General features: G+C 45.1%; 1 protein-coding gene across 1 annotated transcript; it reads left to right on the top strand.

Annotated features, from left to right (window-relative positions):
• Positions 1-249: 249 nt before the first annotated feature.
• On the top strand, positions 250-7,312 carry LOC127777519 (uncharacterized). The gene is made up of 13 exons (XM_052304127.1): positions 250-397; positions 470-565; positions 657-734; positions 3,062-3,142; positions 3,237-3,456; positions 3,548-3,606; positions 4,725-4,774; positions 4,865-4,952; positions 5,038-5,274; positions 5,360-5,452; positions 6,112-6,216; positions 6,451-6,567; positions 6,799-7,312. Exons 1-13 carry the CDS (start codon positions 332-334, stop codon positions 6,874-6,876), a joined length of 1,368 nt encoding a protein of 455 aa, XP_052160087.1. The 5' UTR covers positions 250-331; the 3' UTR covers positions 6,877-7,312.
• Positions 7,313-23,909: the final 16,597 nt, after the last annotated feature.

Genomic DNA, 23,909 nt, shown 5'->3' with positions numbered 1-23,909 from the left:
GAGCAACGGAATCTCGTGGGGTAGCAGCCCTCTAAACCCACAATTACTTTTTTCCCCTTCTTTCGTTTTATTTAGTTTACTAATTCTTTTTGCGGGCCAAACAAGCCGCCTCTGGACCATGGGCCGATTCGTGCTCGGGCCGGCCTGTGTACGTGAGGCTGGCACGGCACAGCCCGCCACCGGGCCGTGTCGGGTCGGGCCGGGCGGCCCATTTTGCCAGCTCTCCCCAAACCCCACCATGGTGAGCAGCAAACGATCTCCCCTCCTTCCCTAGTCCAGACTCCCGACGCGACCAAGCGCCGCCGTCGCCTACGCTTCCCCGCCGTCGGAGATGGACTTCCAGGTCGTCGTCCTCGCCGGGGGCACCTCCGAGAAGCTCTCGCCCCTCGTCTCCAAGGTCCTCTCCTCCCCCACCGCCGTCTTTTAACTCCGGCGCCCTAACTGTGACCCTCTTCCTCTTCTCCCGCAGGATGTCCCCAAGGCGCTCCTCCCCGTCGCCAACCGCCCCGTGCTCTCCTACGTGCTCGACCTCCTCGAGGCCAGCGACCTCAAGGACATCATCGTGGTGAGCGCGCGAGCTCGCGTGTTTCTGCTTGGACGCGGCTTGAAAAATGGTGGGGGGATTGTGGCTGATGCGGGTGTTTCGCACGGTGCAGGTGGTGGAGGGGCAGGAGGCCGCGCGACTCGTCGGAGCTTGGGCCTCGAGCGCCTACCTAGACCGCCTTCTCGTGGAGGTGAGCTCGAAGCCTAATTTGGCTTTCGATTGATTGAAGTATGATAGACCCTAGGTGTTTCCCTTTGCTGTCAGAATCAGCTGAATTTATATTCATGTTTCTTTCTTTGTTAGATGTCATGGGTATCTATGGGCTAACTTTTGCATAGTTTGCAAAAGAATTTCTCTTGTGGAGATATCATTGAATCATTTTGTTCAGGTTGCTGTATTGTATGGATGAACTCCTTTTAATTTTCGTGTATGATGGAGTTTTTTTCACGGAGATAGTCTCGTGGTGCCGTGCATATTATACAGTTGTGTGCTTGCTTATCTGGGTTCTCAAGGTAATGATATTAAGAAGGTTTGAATGCTAAAGGAGTTATGGTATATGAAGCAGCATGATATGGTCAGCTTCAGAAAGCATGATATAATCAAGTTTCCTAGTTCTAAGGCTGTTATGATTATTTTTTAGTGAAAATTGGTTGGCTAGGTGTATTTATTGTGAAATCAGTCAAAGGGCCTGTTTGGGGGAGCTTTAGATTCTGAGAAGCAGCTGTTTGGTAGCCAGCTTCTAAAAATATGGAAAAGCTCTGAAACCCAGCTTCTCCAGCTTCTGGCTTCTTAGTTCATTTTTCAGAATCTGTAAGAAGCTGTGGACTGTTTGGGGCAGCTTCTACCAGAAGCAGCTTTTGGGAAAAGCTGCAGCTGGGACAAGCTCCCCCAAACAGGGCCAAAAAGGCTGTGTACCTGTTCGTCTAAATTAATTGAAATGCTGCCCCTCTATGTTCAGTGTCTGTCCAGTCTATTACGAGCTGGCCTTTTGTTTTGGAACCAAAGGAAAACCCCAGTGGCAGATTTGTATTGCGAAAGAATGAAGCCAGTGTCTACTGACTACAGTTGGCGTTTTACATCCCAGATAAAGCTTATTTAAGGGCATGCGCAATGTATCTTACCCAACTAGTAAATAAGATGGGCCCCATGACCAGGAGGTAGTAAGCTGCAACTCTTCTCACAATGCTTATATGAGTGTAGTGGTAAACAAGGTGGGGTCCACCTGAAAAAATCCATCCATCCCAACCCTCCATTACCTAGATCCTGTCAGAATCTTCATATTTTATTTGGTTGTTGCCGGCAATAGCACAAATACCAGGTAGTAACTACTACCTCTTCCCACAATGCTTACTACTGGGTAGTAGGCTTGAAATAAATGCTTGTTACCTGGTTTTTTGCCACATTGTGGTTGCTCTTAGGAATTGCCACTATTCTGCATTTCCCTTTGAACATAAGATCTACATTGTAGTTATTGCAATCTCCAATCCCGCCCTGTCCTTTTAAGTTTGGGGCATTTGTAAATTTGCCACCGGTTTTTTCAATATTGCAAGGATGCCACTCGAATGACAGTTCTAGTGGCATTTTTGCAATTTTCTAGTGGCAATTTTGCAATAACGATTCAAAGTAGTGGTAAATTTGCAATTGCCCCTTTAAGGTTCAAACATAGGCGAGCAGTCTAAATGGTTAGAACTTACAATATTTCACATAGCAATAGAGGAACATAGAACATTGTTCATCTCTTTTTGTTTAATATCGTAGTTTGTTTTTCTTAGCAGAGCGTGGTTGATTGATTGGACAAATTAGATGGGCACATTCTGCTGATATCTTGCATGTTAAGTTGTTATTCGTTGCTTTTGTTTGAATATTTGACATCCATCACAATACGTAGTTTAACATTGGCTTGTGGCTAACTGGCTACTTGAATACATATATGTGTATGAGCATATTTTGATGCACTCTTCTGCACTTTTTTCACTTTGATACACCTTCCAACAGAATGAAGCTAATTCAATATCATAAGTCTTCTGTGAAACTTAAAATAATGTGTGATTGAAGTCTTTGCCCTGTCTAATCATTGCTTTTCATTAATATGTTATAATATGAAAATTTCAGCTTCTGATAGAGAGTTAGAGACACAGTCAGCATGATGTGTTGCTAAAATCCTCCATTTTTTAGCGGCTTCAACTCCTTGGGTTTATGTTTGGATTTCATTTATATTTTTGTCTGTGTTATCTTCTAATCATTAGTTTTAGTTGTCCATTGGATTTTTTCTTTGGTTCCTCAAATTAAAATAGGCCAATTTGCCTGGTACCATCGCAAAAATCATGGAACTGGAAAATACTAATGTATCTGTCATTGATGTGGGTCCAGGACCCACATGCCATTCTCAGATACGCTCGTATTTTGCAACTCACATATCTCAACTATAGTATTTTCCAATTTTTTTTATTGAAATAGGTCTCGTGTCTATGTGGAGTGTATCAGTCTTTGGGAGTAACTTATCTTTCTCTTGTATAGGTTGTGGCAGTTCCAGAGGACATTGGAACAGCTGGTGCACTACGAGCTATTTCAAAGCGACTGACTGCAAATGATGTTTTGGTAATGTTAATGCTTTTATAGAACCTTAAGAATGCTAAAATATGCATGCTAAGTGTAATGTAGATATTAATGTATTAGAACCTTGTTACAATAGGTGATTAGCGGCGACCTAGTAACTGATGTACTTCCTGGGGCTGTTGCTGCTACTCATAGAAGAAATGGTGCCGCTGTTACTGCTTTACTATGTTCTGTTCCTATCAGTGGTCCTTCAGATGCTGCTTCTTCTGGAGGGAAAGATAAAGCTAAAAAACCAACTCGACTGAATATAGTTGGGCTAGACATAACAAGGCAATTCTTGTTGCATATTGTATCAGGTTTGTATGTCTTGTTTAAAAGGTTTTAAAGTTGATTAGTAGCTGTTATTCATGAATCATGATTCATATGCTTGTCGATTCCGACTGGCAGGAACCGATGTTGAAAAAGATGTACGTGTTTACAAGCGAAAAATCCGAGCTGTAGGCGAGGTACGGAACGTGTAACCCTGTATATGAAATGATTTTGTTTGCTAACAGAAATATATATTGGCTGTGCTGCACTTGTTATGTGCCATAACACATGACATGTCACAAAAATATCTGGTAAAAAAATATGTTGAGTGTGATAGAGATTTCAAAACTTAATTTTAGTTTTTGAGAAGAGCTCAAGACATATCTCTATTCTTTTGGTTCTTGGTAGGCACAATAAAGTTTCTTTGTAATGGGTTCAAGGCAATCAAACTTTACTGAGACAGGCAGTCAGGCACTGTATAACAGGCTTCACCATATAATATATCCTGCATTATTAGTATTAGCAAATTCTTTTATATGGCAGCAGGGAAGGAATAGTCAGAAAGCGCGCTTTCTGGTCGAGCAGGCTTGATCTGCATGGCCAGAGGCTTCTGTTATTACTGCTTGGTGACAATAAAGAAACATAGAGCACTGAGGGCATATTATTTTAAATAGAAGCGCCATGAGAGGGGTCCCATTTAAAGTTTAAAACTCCTGTTTGGATGACATCCAGAAAAAGCAGGACTCAAGAACAAGGCTAAAGCTTCATATGCTCCTTTTCCCTATAGGATTTAAAGTTCTCCATTTCTCCTTTGGTTCAAAAAGGGCTTCATGATTTTTATTGTGGATACGTGTGCATTCTAAGGATTCTTGCTTTGGGATTTCATATAAATCTTAACTTGTCGCTATTTCCCCCAAAAGATTACCTCATCCAAACACATTGTTAAGGGTAGTGCACTGACTGACTGGAGCAGTACATCTAAAAAGTGGGACCTGACAAAGGAGGGAAAACTTTTTAGAGATATTAGCTGAGTACTTCAGAGTTCCTTTTAAGGATAGTCATTTTTGTCTATGTATTCTTGCATTAATTTAGTTGGAAATTCAGAATTGTCTGAGCATGACTTGTGATGACCATGAATGATTGACAGGGCAAGTGACTGTGTGGACAATAGTTTTATTTTCACAGGAATGTAGTGTCACGTTTCGAATTTGACTCTATCATCCTATTCTATAACTTGAATGCGGGAGACTCGAATGTATTCAGTTAGAGTTTTCTATTGTATTGTAATCTTAACTAACCATCTTCCTCTTGCTAGATGGAAATTCGAAGTGATCTGATGGATGCACATCTGTATGCTTTTAAGAGGTAGTTGAGTTGTTCTATTTCCCTTTAGTTTTGTGTGGGCAAATGTCCCAATGCCGAATCCAGTAATATCTTGCTGTCTGTTGGTCACAGGACAACATTACAGAATATACTGGAAGAGAAAGAATCATACCGTAGCATTAGACTTGAAGTCCTACCATACTTAGTGAGGAGTCAGTTGGTATGTTCGTACTCAATTTCTTGTTGTTTGATGGTCTCTTAACTCTATTTCTAAGCACTTCATAATTTTGGTCAAATTTGTGTAGAAATCATCTTCATCAGGAGGTGAGGGAACAACCGTTGATGAAACTGGCGATGCTACAGTTCCATCCAATAGTCATTTGCAGTGTCTATCACAGCATCGCATACTTGCACCATCTGCTTTTAAGAAAGATTTGTTATCATCTGGAGGAACATATAGGTGCTGTGTCTATATTGCTACTAAAAGCAAGTACTGTCATCGTTTGAACTCCATTCAGGCATATTGTGATATCAACCGAGATGTAAATTTCTCATCCTGTAGTAAATGCCAATTTTTTTTGTTGCAATATTGCTGTTCTTACTTGAATGCTAACCATAATTTAACAGGTTGTAGGGGATGCTAGTCACTTGTCCGGTTATTCCTTCTCTGCACAGAACAACATCATCCATCCAACTTCTGTGCTTGGATCGAAGACTACAGTAAGTCTGATTTCATAGTTATTTTAGTTTTAGAACCATGAAATGGTTGCTGAAATAAATAAAAAATAAAAGTTAAATATAGAATGCGAACATTCTTTATTCAATCAAGTCTTGTATGTGCAAATTTACATGTGTTGGATTGAAGATGATAATGTTCTCTCTGCTGACAAAAAGTGACTAGTGTTCCATTTTAACATGGCCTCTAAAATGATTGGATCTTTGTACATAGATACTAGGACTAGCAATAATATTGTATGACTTTAGATAAGTACTAGAGAGGGAAGCGTAAATCTATCAGTGCTGGCACTTTTCACTGTTACAACTCAAGTAGAATACTACCTTCATGCTTCATAAATACTGCATGGGATCTTTGTTATTTTTTATTTCATTTGAACTCATTCTTCCAAAGTATTTTCCTTACAAAACCAGATTCTTTAATTCAATTTTTCTTTGATGAGAAGTTCAGTATGTTTGTCTGATCCTGATTGCTGGAATGATGAATCTGCTTTTGTAGTGTTGGCATTGAGGACCCTATGTTTTAATTTTTTTTGTTAGATTAATGAAAAATAGCAATTCTCTCTATTCTATTGTGTCAAAACTTCTTAAATGACGAGCTTCTATTTTGGCCTATTTTCCTTGTAATATTTGATTATTTATAGATCGGACCACAATGCATGCTTGCTGAGGGTTCACAATTAGGTGACAAATGTAGTGTGAAGCGATCTGTTATTGGCCGTCATTGTCGAATTGGTTCAAATGTAAAGGTAATAATACTATTACTTTGTTGTTTCATGCCAATTTATTACAAATTCCTTTGTTCTACTTGATAGTATCATTTGATAGCTAGTAATCAGTATATGCTACCTTGCCACTGTTTTTATATCATAGTTCCAATGCAGTAGGTCATTTGGTGGAATACTACAACTAATTACTTCTGATTGGAGATAAAAGTTTCTTTGTTGATCTGAACATTTAATTATTATATTCCTTTGTTTTAGATTGTCAATTCTGTCGTGATGAACCATGTGGTTATTGAAGATGGTTGTCACATCCAAGGTTCTGTGATATGCAATAATGTGCAACTTCAAGAACGTGCTGTTTTGAAAGATTGTCAGGTACCTATTTTTTTCCCTCTTTGTGCACCAATTTTACTTGAACTTAGAAGTGATTAAAACTTTAGAGGGGAAATGTTTTATTCATGTCAAGCGGTGAAGGTACAGTTGATGATATTGCTTTTCACCCTTGTAAATATAAAATAAAAATGAATAATTTTATATTTAGCCCTTTTATAGAGACGCCACATTGAAATTGTCTTTATAACCTTTTATATGTTGAAATGATTTCAGGTTGGTGCTGGTTATATTGTAACTGCTAGCAGTGAACACAAAGCAGAATCTCTCAGCAAGAAAGTAGAGCGATTTTGATAGTGTGGTTGACCTTGAACAATTTTGTTTGCTAAGTCAGATACAGCCGTACAAGGAGTTAAGAAGGGAGGGGGTAACAGTATTTCGAAAAAATGATTTCACCGTGATACCCCAAAAAATAGTGTGCTCTTGTCTATTCTAACAGATTGAGCTTGGACTTGACAGTTGAAGCGCTTCTAGCGAGATTGATCCATGATATTATGAGTAAACTATGTGTATCTGTTTGTTGGCCCTGTTCCTGTTATTGATTTGTAATTTTCTTGTCAATTTGGGTGGTACAGTAATTCATTTGGTACACCAAGGTGGTTCTTGTCGCTATTTTGTAATACATTATGTTAGCTTTGGGTGGCTTACTCCCTCCATTCCACAATATTACAACCTAGTAACGGATGAGATATTCTATTTGTCTAGATTTATTGTATTATGAAATGTCTTATCCGGTGGGACAGAGGGAGTAACTGCTACTGTAGCCATAGAGCCTGCTTCTAGGCGCACAGGCCTGCTAATGGGCCGGTGCGTCCTATGGTGTACCTAGGCTGAGTCTCTGAGATAGCGCACGTGATGTCACCTATTCACCTAGGCAGAGATCGCGATCACTTCCCTTCCATGCTGACGCAATCGCTCTCCTCCACCGAAAGCCGTGAGGCCTATGACCTTGCTGCACGGCACCTCTCCCCATCCCGTCAGTTGCCTCCTCGCCCTTGCAGATTGGCTACCCGCTCCTTCCTCAACCGCTGGTGATCTTCTCCCTTTCCACCCTCAGGTGCCGGCGCTGATCCCCTACCAATGCCACACCTTGTCACTTTCTACTCCACGCTTAGCCGCAGATTACCCTGCCGCTAATCCCACGCTCGCCCTCACCAAATCGGTGCCGCCACCGACTTGACATTCACCCGTGCAGATTAGCGCCACCGCCGAAACAATCGCTTGCCCTCTCATCGTGAAAGCCCAAGCTAGCCAGGGAGGAATAGATATCGTTGCTTACGCCGATTCTCCTTCATTATGCTCCGCCCTATTAGCCGTCACCCACCGCGGAGAAGATGCCACCATATGCGCTGATTCCCCTATGCCGGATCAAGTGAAAGGGTATCATTGTTGGTTTAGGGTTCAGGGGTGCCACCGCTTTGTGGCCAACCTTCCATTTCACTGGAGCGCCGCTACCGGATCAAGCGAAGCCTCGACAAGGCATACCCTGTGTAGCGCCTGCAGCCAAGATGGATGAGGCAAGTGACAACGGGATGACATGAAAACACTAAGAGGTGGCTCAAACAGGGGAAGGGCACATCTATAAGGCGTACTCGAGTTGGGAAGATGTATTCGGGAAAGAGAGACAAGCTGATTGTGTTCTCGCTGGAGTGGGGCCCAAAGGGTGGTTCTGTGTGTTGCTAGTATATTAAGATACAACCTGTAATCGAATGGGATATGAAAAATGAAATGAAAATACTGTCTACTCTGCTTTTCCCTGATTTCTTCATAAATCTTCCCTGTCTTCAACGTCATGTCACTCTTAGTTCGTTCGTCAGGTTACGTAAGCCGGTTTCAAGCGGGTAACATATGCATATGCTCCAAAAGAAATAAACATCTTATTTTAAACATTTGACATATACATATTTAGAAGAAAAATGAATTTGTAGTATATCAATGACGCTTTAAGATCCATTGGGATATATGCAGTACAATCATTTAAATTGGGAACTTAGCTCACAAACAAACCAATCTGAAATTCGTTCCCATGAAGACTTTCAGAATCTTAGGGTGCTACTTAGGTCACTGCAACTAATAGGTTACATACCCTTTCACAGGGGGCTATGATATGTGAGTAACCCGAGTCATGGTTTCATTGCCACACGTCAAATACTCAAATGTTTGAATTAGGTAGATGCAACTTAACCGCATGAGTTCAGGTCAAAAAGTGTGAAAATAGTCTATGCTTCTTATCTTATGAAAATAGTTTCTAGCTACTTCCTTGAATTTCTGATTGTAAACCTTGGCACCTTGTTTAGATTCATACCCTTGAAATTGCTTTAGTTTCACTAGAGACATCTGTTTATAGTGACAAGACTATTTTACTTTATGGAAGCTATTTTGAACCAATAGGGAGCAAAACAATATTAATATTCCATGTTTACAATTTCGCAGGAATCAACAAAAAAATTCCTGATCCACATAGTCTCCATTTTTCTGGCTGAAGAGAGATAATATTTTCGGAACGACTCATGTTTTGCTGTTGCCTACTTCACTCTAGTTACTCAAGGTATTAAAGTGATCTAAAGATGCTGTCAAATTAGAGAAGGGTAATGCTTTACTAAATATTTTGGTGGGTATAGCGTTAGGACGGCATATTACATATCAATGCTTCTTGATTTAAATCAATTCCACACATTGAAGGTCAAATCATTTTCAGCAATTTTTTTCTATGTTTCCTTCAATGAGTGGTGTTCTACCTACCTTTTACTCTATGTTTTTTCCTCTCAAATTTTATCCTGTTGCCTCACATATTCATGTGTTTACAAGGGATTGAGCTAGCCAGTATTACATAGATACTAGAAAATGAGCGCTCCTTGTGGTGCACCAAAAAATTTATAGCCCGTGAATATTGTTTAATTGCTCTAAAATATATAAATGTATTATGTTTTGTTTTTTTAACATTTTTCTTAAAAAAATATCCTACATTCAACAAAACCCTTAAATTGATTTTTAATTCTGTTTTTGAATGGTTTGGCACAAATCAAATAGGATAGTACTATAGTATAGGTGGCATTTTTTTAAACCAGCACTTTTAAAATAAATAGGTGCCGATTTCAATTAAACTGGTAACTATGAACCGTCACCAATAAGAGATTTTGTAGTAGTATATGTTGATTGGTGGACAATCTAATTTTAATAATTGACATTTATATAGCCTCAGAAAACATCCTTCCAGCAATATGATTATTATAAAAAAATTATAAAATGTGATTTCCAAAAAGACAGCATATAACTTTAGTAAAAGGAAAGTTTGTGTGTAAGCATTTAGAATTTCATGGTAAAATATATGTTAACAACCTTCCTATTTTATGCGTAAAATATTAGGTTTATCAATGTACTTATTCTTTGAGGTGGTAAAGTATAAAAAAAATAAGGCAGCTTAAATATAGCAAATAGTCAAATAAATCTGAAAATATGTATCTAGCACTGATGACAAGGCTTTCGAATTAGCGGGATTTATGGAATCTGCCAGTTTACATGAAATTCAGAAAAATCTCTTCTAGGCACTTCTAGGCACAGTAGTGTGCAGTTTTAATTAAAATAAAATTTAGAACATTTCAACTTGGAAGATATGTTTGTCACTAAAAAAAATTTGAGACTGGTTTCTGTGCCAAGCAAATATGGAGGTGTAGTTTGGCACAATGATTAGTTGTGGTGGAACCTGTTGGAATAAATGGGCTAGGCCCAATTTAATTCAATTAAAATTTCAAGAGCCCACAAGTAATGTTAGAGGTAATGTTAGAGATAATAATACTGCCTTGAAAATTTAGGTGGAAGAACCTCAACTTAAACATGGTGATATTGGAGATTTTCCGTTGACCGGTTGAGGTGATAGTTGGACAGCCACACGCACGCGCGCGCGCCGAGTCGGCCTCAGCCGTGGGCGTGCCGATGCAAGGTGGCCAATCGAGCCGAGCCTGCCTGCTGCTCTTCTGTTTTGTAACAGATGAGAATAAAGTTGCCATTAACAAAGGAAATTCATTGTGTTGTAACCTCCACAACAAATGAGAGATTCATTGTGTTGTAACCTCCATAACAAATGAGAGATTCCCTGTGTTGTAACCTTCACAACAAATAATATTTATTTTGTGGTTGTCGACGAGGGATACCCGTGGACCGGATATGGAGTGTATTGGGGTACGCTGGTACGAGGATCTACGTAATAGAACATCAAGCAAACAGAAGACAAAGATTATACTGGTTCAAGCCCCTTCGTAGGTAATAGCCCTAATTCAATTGGTATGGGATTATATGATGGAACTCACAGATTACAAAGAGAATAAAGGAACTCGATGGTATCGACGAGATCGTAGTTGAGTTGGTTCGACTAGATCACCCGGCGACTTGGCTCCTGTAGGTTCCGGCTTCGTAGGCTGTGGCAGATGTGTTGGTGGTGAGATTCGATGCCTTAGGTCCTCCCAGGTGGTCCCTTTTATACCGCGGGTCAGTCGATCTCCAAGTAGAACTCGGAGATATCGGACCCCACACGATATAGTAATGACCCAGTTCTGTCCGAGCAGGACTCCTTCCATCTGTGGACTCCGTTTCTGTTACGTGATGGATTTCCTTAACGTGTATAGGAAACATCCATATACGCACAGGTATACCGTATCGGTATACAACATACGTCTAAGGGTAGAGGGTATACCTCATTCGTAACCCTGATAGTGGTAACCTTCACAACAAAAGAGATTTTTTTGTGTGGTAATGGAGATCTCTCTCTATATATATAACGCAAGGCAGAGGCTCTCAAAGATCGAGTCTTCCTCCTGTTGTTGTTCCTTGGCGATACTCTCCTTCTGTTTTTGCGTTGTCTCTCTGTTTCTCCGGTTCTGTTCATCCCGCGTGCACGGGTGATCGGAACAAGCAGGTGCCTCCGAAACTCTGTCCGCTTGAGAACCTGCACGGGTAGGCGGACGATCAAGTTTTTGGGTAGCTCTGCATCATCTTCACCAACATGTCGACAACTGGCGACAACAGCAACACTAGATACAAAGAGAAGGAGCCTCCCGTCAACATCAACGGAGGCAATACTGCCTCAAACTCCAACGGAGAACTATTCTCGGGGTATAACGTTTCACTGTTACTATTCGTTCTTCGTTACCTACAACTGTCAGTCACAATATTATTGCGTTGTATTGTCTATATTGATGCTTGTTCTATATTAAGTATGCTCATGTTGATTACATTTACCACTATCACTGGATCAATTCCCATTGCGAATATCATGCTTATTATCTTGTTATTTTAAATTAAAATATACCGAATTATGACCAAATTTCTAATAGGAACCAACCAAGAACTCCAATCTCCAAGGTCCTTTACGTTATGCGTCTACACGAGTCTTGAATTCCAACAGGCAACATAAGGGTACTTTCATGATTTTTTAATTTATTTTTTTTGGATCAAAGTATAAAATTATTTGTATGTATTAAAATGCAAAAAGTGCCTTGAGAATGGACTGGTGGTTGGTGAAGTCGCTAGCAACGGTCAGGTCGCCTCTGATCGATCTGCTTTCAATCCTGGATCGACGTTTCGAGATTTTCCTTTTCAGTTTTTTATTTATCTCGCGTCGGCTCGGATTTATCAGTGACATCACGTACGCCACATGGTCCAGTCAAGTGCGGAAACTCTAATGGGCGAAGAATCACCCTGGCTATAGGCTAGTGATCACCCCATTCCCCCCTCCCTCCCTCTACCTGCACTACACCAGATCCTCACATCTCTGATGGGATACCTGTGACGGGCAATCGAAATGGTCACTGATGACCGTCACCTCTGACGGGTCATACGGGATGCCGTCATCGGTGAGGCATCCGGCTGCGACCCGTCACAGGTAACTAGTCACCTGTGACGGGTTAAAAATAGAACCCGTCACAGGTGAGGTTATCTCACCTCAAACGGGTTTAAGTCCTAACCCGTCACAGGTGACTAGTTACCTGTGACGGGTCGCAGCCGGACAGCCCGTCAGAGGTGAGGTTTACTCACCTCAAACGGCTTTTAAGTCCCAGCCCGTTTGAGATGACTTCTGCCACTGTATATATATGTCTCCTCTCCCAGCGGGGCCCACATGAGGAGATAAGGCTGGCCGGCTCCCTCTTCTCCACTTCTCCTCTATCTCTTCCACTCTTCTCTCTATCTCTCCTCTCTTTCTCTATGCCGTGGCGAGGGGAAGCGCGGCGGCGCCGGGCCGGTGGGGGCGGCGGCGGCCCGGCCGCCAGATCCGGCAGGGGCGGGAGGGGAGGCACGGCGACGCCGAGCCGGCGGGGGCAGCGGCGGCGGCCCAGCCGCCAGATCCGACAGGGGCGGGAGGGGAGGCGCGGGAGGGGAGGCGATGGAACAAAGAAGAATTGTGACGATTTTTTTGATTTGTGAATGCCAAATGCAATCGGTCGAAATGAATGTGATGGTAACCTAAGAGGACGGTCTCTCTTTTTTTTCCCCTTTTTTTCACACCAGTGACGGCCCCAATTAGTTGGGCCGTTTGAGGTGACTCTCACCTGTGACGGGTTTTGGTTGGGACCAGTCAGAGGTAACTCTCACCTATGACGGGTTTTAGTTGGGGGCCGTTTGAGGTGGCTCTTACTTCTGACGGGTCTTCACCCGTCACAGGTGACTCAAGTCATCAGTGACCACTAATCTCTGACCGGGAGCTGAACCCGTCAAAGTTGAGGGTTTGAGCCCGTCAGTGCTGACCTGATCCAGTGTAGTGCTGGTTTCTTTTTTTTTTGCACCGCATTACTTTCCTATTTTAGTAAATTTATGCACCTAAAGTTTATACACCTCAAGTTTACATATCTAAAGTTTAGAGATCAAAAGTTTATATATCCGATTCAAATTTGAATTGGAATTCAAATATTTTTTTTATATATAGTATTTCTATACATCTAAAGTTTATACACCTAAAGTTTATACACCTAAAAGTTTATAGACCTAAAGTTTAGATACCCGTTTCAAATTTGAATTTGAATTATATCTGATTCAAATTGAATTTGAATTCAAATATTTTCTATATACAGTATTTCTATACATCTAAAGTTTATACACCTAAAGTTTATAGATCCAAAGTTTATAAGTTAAAAGTTTTACATACCCGATTCAAATTTGAATTTAAATTCGAATTTGAATTTGAATTAATATTTAATTCAAATTTTTTATATATAGTATTTCTATCCGTAATTTTTTCTAACTTTTGTTTTTTTAAAAAAATTTTATGGTGTATTGTGGTAGGAAGAGAGGATGGGGAGGAGAAAGGGGGGAAGAGGGAGGAATCGGCATAGAGGGAGGGGAGTACGGGTGATCGCGCATTAGCAGGACCCAGCCAAGTAGCGTGTAACACGTCTCGACTAGTATGGACTAGAAAATCGGCACGCACGGTTGGCGCGCCTATAGATTTTATAAAGTTTTCTATAAAAAAAATATTATATGATATTTAAAGGGTACTATTTTATATTTTATTTAGCATGTACGAGTAGTATAATTAGAGTAAATTTAACAAAACTACCTATACTATCATCAAACTATCTAAAAATATAGATTTAACTTAATCTATCACAAAACTATAGATTTAAAATTAAATTTATCACAAAACTACACATTTAAGATGGAGTGTAACAAAACTACCTGATGCGGACATCACTCCTTTAGATACACACAACAATCTTCCATCGGTCATTCGAGGACCGATAACAAGAGCTCACGCGCGGCAATTGAATTTAGAGGTGAGCTCGTTTTTATGTTCTTCTTTATATGAATTTAAGAATAGATTGCTACCTAATGATTATATTGTGATTAGGAACAATGGAGAGAACAAGGAGACACTTGGAGAAGGACTTAGAGTCGAGGATCATCAAGGACGTCCAAGTCAAGGTGGAGGCCCAAACTAAGCCAATTTCGAGTGCACTTTGGAGTCCAGGACCAGTCTGTACTAAAACGGGCACGCAGGTCGCATACGTGCTCGGATTGGGGCGTTCTTTATATGGATGGAAAGCAAAGAATATAACCTTTCCAATGGTTCTGGTCCCACATCCAAATTCTTTCCAAGTCAACAGGAATGGACTAAACAATTTGACGTTCAGAATCTGTCCCAGTGTTGTGTCATCGTATTTGGGCCCTTGGGCCGTGTATCGTGTTGAAACCTATTAGGATTGCGTCAAGGGTTGGTTGCACGACCCTAAACTCTATATATCAGTACCTGCCGTCACCTTTAGGGTTTGAGTTTTGCTTAGATTAATCTGTTAAGAACAGTTTCGCTAGATCGGTTTGTGGAACCCCAAATTCGAGTGTCTTATAAACCGATCCAGCGGCAAAACTGTACTTGACAGATTAATCTAAGCAAAACCCACAAATCGATCTAGCGGCGAAACTGTTCTTGACAGATTAATCTAAGCAAAACCCAAACCCTAAAGGTGACGGCGGGTACTGATATATAGAGTTTAGGGTCGTGCAACCAACCCTTGATGCAACCCTAATGGGTTCCAACACGATACACGGCCCAAAGGCCCAAATACGGTGATGCAACACCGGGACAGATTCTGGACGTCAAATTGTTCGGTCGATTCCTGTTGACCTGGAAATAATTTGGATGTGGGACCAGAATCATTGGAAAGATTATCTTCTTAGCTTTCCATCCATATAAAGAATGCCCCAATCTGAGCACGTATGCGACCTGGGCACCCGTTTTAGTGCGGACTGGTCCTGGACTCCGAATTGCACTCGAAGTCGCTTGGTTTGGGCCTCCACCTTGACTTGGACGTCCTTGTTGATTGTCATGCCCAGAAATTCCCGAATAGAATTCCAAGCAGAATGTGCATTAAAATCCCCGTCCAGGACTGACCGGGGTACACAAACGACAATGTTGACATTCAGATCCACGTCTTACAAACATCATAAAAGTCTTACATAAATGCAGCGGAAAAACGAAAAACACCAGGAGCTAAGCCTTGACTAGAACTGCAGCGGGAACACCACTCCACAGGCATCCTCGACGGCACGGACGAAGCCTACTCCTCGGAGAAACCTTCATCTGACACATACTCGTACTCTGGGGTTGGGAAAAATAGAGCAAGACTGAGTACTACCCACTGTACTCAGCAAGTCATACCGGAATAGGGGTATGATGCAAGGAATTATCAAAGGAGAGCTAGAGTGGTTCATTTGCATAAAGCGAGCATTTATAAACAGAAGTTGGAAGAAATAAACAGTTGCAATAATTAAGTAATATTGATCATCCGCTGTCCAACGCTATCCCATGTTGCAACAGGCCCAACCATACACCTATACTATCCAATTTCATTAGACTAAACTAGGGTGAGACTAATCACGGTGAATCTGGTTGACCGCCCATAACCGCGGGCACGGCTATTCGAATAGTTTTACTCTGATCAGAGGTGTACAACTGTACCCACAAGACACAGCCCCACGACACATTTCCGTGCGCCGACATGCCACCACGACATACCGGAAAGAGGCCGTAACAGGACCCTTCGCATAACCCCCTCTAGCCAAGCACACCACACCTCAGGTTTCACCCCCGTCCCCAGCGGGCAACGGGCAGTCCCCTCTCGTGCCTAGGTGAATCCGGAAGCGACAGAGGCCGTCGCAGGGCCCGCCCCGCTCCATTACGCCCACCCTTGCCTGGATGCGTCGACTAGACGAAAGCTACACTACAAGCCCAGCCGTTGCCCACGCTGGCTTGTGGTCAGTATGATAAGTTCTTCCAGGGCATCCCGCGAACCGGTCCTTAACTGCCACGGGTGCGACTAGCAAAACCATGCACCCACAGCCCACCATGTGATTCATTTTAATTAACCAACACCAAAACGGTGGTACTAAACCAACCTTACCAATTGAACCTAAAGTCTATATTTTAGTGAGCTTTCCCTATTGTGTGCTAGTGGAACTAAGCATGGCTAAGCAATTCCTAGTCCAAAATCTATTCATGTTATAACCCAAGCTAACAAAGGAGCATGGTATTAAAATGGCATGGCTGTAACAATAGGTAAACACCCCATAGTAACATTATAAAACAATGCAATATTTGAAGAAAAACAATAGAGCATTTGCAATATAGGATCAACATGTTCAAGGGACAAGCATGACTTGCCTTGCTCTGCTGCTGGAGAAACCTCGGCGACTATCTCGAAGTACACCGGAGCGTCGGAAGAACCGGAATCTAGCGACAGACAAGGCAAACATTGCAAACAGGCTATAAGACTACTAAAACAGAGAACAAAACCACTTTTAATGGATTCTACATATTTTTCTTGATTTACTGAGACTTGAATGGGCTTAAACGGAGCACGGATGAATTAGTTATGAATTTTAGAAGATTCACTGTGTTTATTACTATAACAAAAATTCCTTAAATCATTTATTGCGCAATAATTCCCAGGGCTGACGTCATCAGGGGGGGCGCGGCGCCGACATGCGGGGCCCACCAGTCAGCGGCTCGGGAGAGAGGGAAAAGGGGCGGCGGCACGCGGGCCCCACTAAGCAGCGGCTCAAGGGGGGGCGGTTCACCGTGGACCGGGACCACGCGGGTGGTCTACCGCCGGTCCACGGGACCGACGGCCCAGATCGCCCCCGGGGCTGATCGGACGGGCGGCGGCAACGCGGCTCGGCTCGGCTCAAGGCCGGCCGACCGGCCACGGCGATGGCGACGGCGCGCGCGCGCGCACGAGTTGCCGGCGACGGCAAACGGCGGCGGAGGCGGCGGCGCGAAGGCGACGCGAAGGCAGCGGCGATAAGCGGCGGCTAGGAAGGAGAGGGAAGGGAATAGAGGGAAGAGGGATGCCTCACCGAGAGTGGCCGGCGCGGAGGAAGACGACGGCGAACGGCGACGGCGACCACGGGCAAACGGCGGCGACGGGCGGACGAGGTCTGGAATGCCCTAAGGGGAGAAAAGAGAGAGGTTAGAGGGAGAGAGATGAACCACGGCGATCGGAAACCATGGCCGAAGGCGGCGGACATGGCGGCTCTCACCGTCACACGGTGGGAACGGCGCTCCGGCGGCGAACCTCGACGAAGGAGGGGTGGACGGGGTGGATCTTGGCCACGCGAACCCGACGGCGACGACGGCGCGGTGCGGCGGCGAACCTAGCGGCGGCTAGCGGCGGCCGGAGCGGCGAGAAAGGCGGCGGCGGGTAGATGCACGGTGCGGGAGCGATGGAGAGCTCGGGAGAGTTCGGCGAAATGGGGAAAAAGCGAGAGGGGGCGACGGCGGAGCTTAAATAGGGAGAGAGGGGGCCGGACGTGACTGAGAGAGGCGGGAATCGCCGGCCAACGCGGGGGAGTGGGAGAGGAGAGAGAGAGGCGGGATTCGAAAATCGAATCCCGGCCATCTCGGGCGCGGGCGCGGGCGGGAGAGAGAGGGGAGTAGGCGCGGGAGGTGCGGCGCACGCGCGGCGTGGTCGACGTGGCCCGGAGGAGGCGGAGGCGTGGGTGCGGCGGCGGTTGCGGCGGGGTAGTGACCGGCGCGGGCGGCGGGAGGTTGGGGAAGGACCCGATAGGTGGGCCCCACCTGTCGGCGACCCCGGGAGAGGAGGGAGGTGGGGCGGCTTGCCTAGCTGGGCCTTGGTCTTCGGCCGGCCCAGCGAAAGGGAGAGGAAGAAGGAGAATGGGCCGGTGGCCCATCCGAAAAGAAAAAGGGGGAAAAAGATAAAGATAAAGGAAGAAAAGGATTTTCCCTGGAATTAAAATATTGCTTGTGCTCAATTTTAATTGATTAAAATTATTTCTAGGGCTCTGAAAATTCCACTAAGAATCCTGTTAGTGAATTTCGACATGTAGAACTCAAGAAAAATTCCACATGTCAGATTCGATTATTATTTGTATTACTTTCTTAGGATTTTCTCTTGATTTACACAAGTATTTTCTTGAGACCATTTATAACTTTCAATTTAGGCTTGGGAAAGAACTTTGGGGTGTGACAAACCTACCCCCCTTAAACGGAATCTCGACCCCGAGATTCGGAGGAGCTGGCGAAGAGGTGCGTATGGGCGGCTTTCAACTCATCTTCCCTTTCCCAGGTTGCTTCCTCCTCTGAATGGTGACTCCACTGAACTCGGCAAAACCTGGTGACCTTGTTTCTGGTTCTTCTTTCGCTGGTATCAAGTATACGAACCGGCTTCTCCACATATGTCAGGTCCTCCTGGATATCAATATGCTTCGAACCAACTTGTTCTTCGGGTACTCTTAAGCACTTCTTTAATTGGGACACGTGGAACACGTCATGGATGCCGATCATATTGGATGGAAGTTCTAGTTGATAAGCAACTTCCCCCCTTCGTTCCAAGATTTTGTATGGTCCCACGAAGCGTGGTGCCAACTTGCCTTTCGTCTGAAAACGGTGTACTCCCCGGAGCGGAGTGACACGAAGATACACGTAATCCCCTGCCTCAAAAGTGAGCTCCCTTCGGCGGTTATCCGCGTAGCTCTTCTGTCGAGACTGGGCAATCCTCAACCTTTCCCTGATGGTTCTGACTTTCTCTTCTGCTTCCGCTAATACCTCTGTCCCGAACAGTTGACGCTCGCCTGTCTGGTCCCAGAAGAGAGGTGTGCGGCACTTCCGGCCGTATAAAGCTTCAAACGGTGCCATCTGTAGACTGGCCTGGTAGCTGTTGTTGTACGAGGATTCCGCATATGGCAAGCTTTTGTCCCAAGCTCCACCAAAATCAAGAGCGCAAGCTCTCAACATATCTTCGAAGATTTGATTGACTCGCTCGGTCTGACCATCAGTTTGCGGGTGATAGGCCACGCTGAAATTTAAACGGGTCCCAAATTCTTCCTGCAGCTTCTGCCATAATTTTGAGGTGAACTGACTCCCTCGACCAGATACAATCTTTTTGGGTACTCCATGTAGACACATGATTCTCGAGAGGTAGAGCTCCGCCAACCTTTTGCCCGTATACGTGGTATGTACTGGTATGAAGTGAGCAACCTTAGTGAGTCGATCCACGACTACCCAGATTGAATCGTGACCCGATGATGTCCGGGGCAGTCCTGTTATAAAGTCCATTCCAATCTCCTCCCATTTCCATTCCGGGATTTGAAGAGGTTGGATTAAACCTGCTGGCCTTTGGTGCTCTACCTTCACTCGTTGGCAAACGTCGCAGAGTGCGACGAATTCAGCTATTTCTCTCCTCATGCTGACCCACCAAAACTTTTCTTTGAGGTCTTGATACATTTTGGTGCTGCCTGGATGAATGGAGTACTGGGTCTGATGAGCCTCGGTGAGTATCAGATCCTTCAGTTCCTTGTCGTCAGGTACACACAATCTTTCTCCCAACCAGATTGTGCCGTGTTCATCCTCAAGGAAATCCCGAGCCTTTCTGACTCTCATGTTCTTTTTCAGCTCTGCTATTTCAGGATCATTCACTTGAGCTGCTCTGACTTGATCCACGAGCGTAGGCCGTGCCTCCAGAGCGGTTACGAACCCGTGTTCAACAATTCCCACGTTGAGATGCTCAAACTCCTGCCGCAATTCCTCACACATGCCCTCGATGCATAGGGCAGTGCAGTAACTCTTCCTGCTTAATGCGTCTGCCACCACATTGGCTTTCCCCGGGTGGTAGTGAATACTCATATCATAGTCTTTGATTAATTCCAACCATCTTCGTTGTCGGAGATTTAGGTCCGGTTGGGTGAAGATGTATTTCAGACTCTTATGGTCCGTATATACTTCGCAACGGTTGCCTATCAAATAGTGCCTCCAGATCTTCAAAGCATGAACCACTGCTGCTAATTCCAGGTCATGAGTTGGATAATTCCCTTCATGTGGATGCAACTGCCGCGAGGCATACGCAACCACTCTGCCCTCTTGCATTAGGACACATCCAAGTCCGTGGCGGGATGCATCGCAATAGACTTGGAAGTCTTTCATCTGGTCGGGCAGAATCAAAACTGGTGCGGATACTAATTTCTTTTTGAGCTCCTCAAAACTCTTGTCGCACTTAGCTGTCCATTTAAACTTCTCGTCTTTCTTAAGCAACTGAGTCATGGGTCGGGCGATCCTGGAGAAGTTTTCGATGAATCGGCGGTAATAACCTGCAAGTCCAAGAAAACTTCGAATCTGCGACACGGTCTTCGGTGGGGTCCATTTGGTAACTGACTCCACGTTTGATGGATCAACTGCCACACCCTGAGCTGTAATGACATGGCCCAGAAATTTGACTTCCGTCAACCAGAAATCACACTTGCTGAACTTGGCGTATAACTGGTGCTCCTTCAACTTCTCGAGTACCAGACGGAGATGCTGCTCATGTTCTTCTTCAGACTTTGAATAGATAAGTATGTCATCGATGCATACCACAACAAACTTGTCCAGAAATTCTATGAACACTTTGTTCATCAAATTCATGAAGAATGTGGGTGCGTTGGTAAGTCCGAAAGACATAACCGTGCACTCATATAGCCCGTACCGAGTGGTGAAGGCCGTCTTTGGAATATACTCTTCCCGAATTCTCAACTGGTGGTAGCCTGATCGCAGGTCTATCTTAGAAAACACTTTAGCTCCTTTCAGTTGATCAAACAAATCATCGATTCGCGGCAACAGATATTTATTCTTGATTGTGACCTCGTTGAGTGCGCGATAATCGACGCACATCCTTTTCGTCTTATCCTTTTTCACCACAAAAATGACCGGTGCACCCCAAGGTGAAGTACTTGGTCGAATGTACCCTTTCTGCAGCTGCTCATCAACCTGCTTCTTGACCTCTGCTAGTTCGTTGGCCGCCATTCTGTACGGTCTCTTGTAAATTGGAGCGGTTCCCGATGCCAAGTCAATCCGGAATTCAATCTCTCTCTTGGGTGGCATGGTAGTGAGGTCTTCGGGGAACACTTCTGGATACTCGCAGACTATGGGGATATCTTCCAATTTCCTCGAATTCTCCTCCACGGTGACCACTGGGATTTCCGCCTCAATCTGATTCAAGGAGACCCCTTGCTTTGGTGAGTCTGGTGATTTGTACACTACTATTTCTCCCTTCTCGTTGGTCAAGGTGACTGTGCGATTCGCGCAATCAATGACTCCCTTGAACTTGGTCAGCCAATCCATCCCAAGAATGACATCTAGGTCTTTGGATTCGAGAAGAATGAGGTTGGCTAGAAATGGTGATCTTTGAATTTCTATTGTTATAGAAGGGCTGAATTGAACCGAAGTGGAGCTATTCCCTGGGGTATGAACCCGCATTGGTGTGCTAAGTTCCTCTCTTATTAACCCATGCATCCCGACAAACTTCTTTGAAATGAACGAATGCGTTGCACCAGAATCAAAAAGTACTGTTGCAGGGATTGAGTTAACAGGAAACGTACCCAGTACGACCTCCGGTGCTGCTTGTGCCTCCTCCGCAGATGCGTGGTTGACACGAGCCTGGGCAAACCTTGGCCCGGCACGCCTAGGCTTCGGGTACTTGTCAGCGAAGTGGCCAAGCTCGCCACAGTTGAAGCAGGACCCTGGTTTTGTTCCCGTCTCCTTCTTGGCTTGCGCGGACGGGCCTGACTGTGCTGGTGCCACTGGTGGGCGTGGAGTTGCACCGCGGTTGGGCTGACCTCCATGGTGGTTCTGACTACCACTGGCGCCCTGGTGGAAGTTGCTAGGGTTGAACGGGCGGTACTGGCGGACGATCATGGTGGTAGGTCCACCCTGCTGCCCGGGAGCGAAGCGCGGCCTCTGGTGACTTCCCTGATGTGCCCTGAACTGAGCGGCCTTCCTCTTCCTGTCCATCTTGTTGCGTTGATCCTCCTGATGAATTGCCTTGTCCACCAGCCTTTCGAAATCGGCGTAATCTCCAGATATCAACTGGTTGGTTAGCTCATCATCCAGACTTGCTAGGAATTTCTCCTGCTTCTCAGCGTCAGTACGGACATCCTCCGGTGCATATCGCGCGAGGCGATTGAACTCATGGAGATACTCCGTCACTGTCCTGTTGCCCTGGTGGAGTGCTCGGAATTCTCTCTTCTTTTGTGCCACGACCCCATCTGGCACCTGCGCCTTCCTGAAGCTGCGGCAGAACTCTGCCTAAGTGACTTCAGTGCCTGGTGGGCGGGTGGCCATGTGATTGTCCCACCAAGCTGACGCAGGACCTTGAAGCTGGTGTGTGGCGAAAGCAACCTTCTCCTGATCATTGCACTGCAGGAGATTCAGCTTCTTCTCTATGGCATGGAGCCAGTCATTCGCGTCCATGGGGTTGGTGGTGCTGGAGAAGGTGGCTGGTCTGACACGTAGAAACTCTGGCAACTTGGACTGAGGGGGAGGGGGACCAAACTGCTGGTGCTGCTGTTCGGCGTATTGCAGCATCCTCTGGTGCATCTGCTGGTGTTGCTGCTGCATCTGCTGCATCATGGCTGCCATCATCTGAGTCTGATGTGCCATCACTTGGGCTAGCGTCGGATTCTCGGGAAGTGGTGGCGGACCATTGCCGGAATCGCTGTTGGGATGCACACCATCAGTGCGCCCTTCGCCGTGGCTGCCCTCGCCTGTTGCACGGCTACCATTCCTGGTGTAGACCATCTGGAGGAAGAGCAGACGGGGAAAAGAAGAAAAACAGAGGCTCAAGAACTAAGCTTTATTATATAGGAATTTAAACTGCAATTGTTCTAATCTGAATTAAAACACTTAAAAAGCAAGCAAAAATCCTTATTAAGACAACCATATCATAGGCACATGATATCGACCGTCGACTGACCCACGAGCAAGCAACCTAAACACACAAACTAACAAACAAATGCTAGACAGTCGATAAACTAATGGAAAACGAGCCTAATGCTCGGAACGGCTCCTGCGGTCGGTGGAGTCGAAGGCGTCCTCCTGCTCGTCACCAGGTCCCTCTGAGCGACTCCTGGAGCCTGGCAGATAAGTCTCGCCGTTGCCTGGCTCTGAGCCACTGGAGCTGCTGCTGCTGAGGTTGCGACTGCCACTGGGAGTAGCAGACAACCAACCTCCGTTGCCACTGGCTGGACCCTTGGCGACTGATGCTGGAGCGAAGGAGAGAGCGGACGCGGGAGCTGACGCGGGAACAGGAGCTGGAGCTGGTGCTGGAGCTGCAAGAACTGCTGGAGCTGCGGGCGGAACGGGAGGTGCAGGAACTGCGGGCGGAGGTGGGTTCCTGGGCGCAAGCTGGATGCGCACGAGTGCCGTTGTCGACTTGCGGGGTGTAGTGCGGATCCGGACTCCTCTTGGCGCGGGAAGACCCTTTAACTGAGCATTCTCCCTCTTCAGGCGCGCTATCTCGTCCTTCAGAGCGACGATCCTCATGAGCTTCCCATCGTTCAAGGCCTTGGACGCC

The sequence above is a fragment of the Oryza glaberrima genome, chromosome 6, assembly GCF_000147395.1.
Source record: "Oryza glaberrima chromosome 6, OglaRS2, whole genome shotgun sequence".
NCBI lineage: Eukaryota > Viridiplantae > Streptophyta > Magnoliopsida > Poales > Poaceae > Oryza > Oryza glaberrima.
The sequence above is the reverse complement of the archived record's forward strand: the minus strand, read 5'-3'. Positions and strand labels throughout refer to the sequence as shown.

Bases quoted from the DNA above. Each gene is read 5' to 3' on its own strand.
- LOC127777519 (XM_052304127.1), top strand. From the start codon at position 332: ATGGACTTCCAGGTCGTCGTCCTCGCCGGGGGCACCTCCGAGAAGCTC. The intron at 4,775-4,864 runs GTAGTTGAGTTG...TGTTGGTCACAG, and splicing joins CATCTGTATGCTTTTAAGAG to GACAACATTACAGAATATAC. The intron at 6,568-6,798 runs GTACCTATTTTT...AAATGATTTCAG, and splicing joins CTGTTTTGAAAGATTGTCAG to GTTGGTGCTGGTTATATTGT.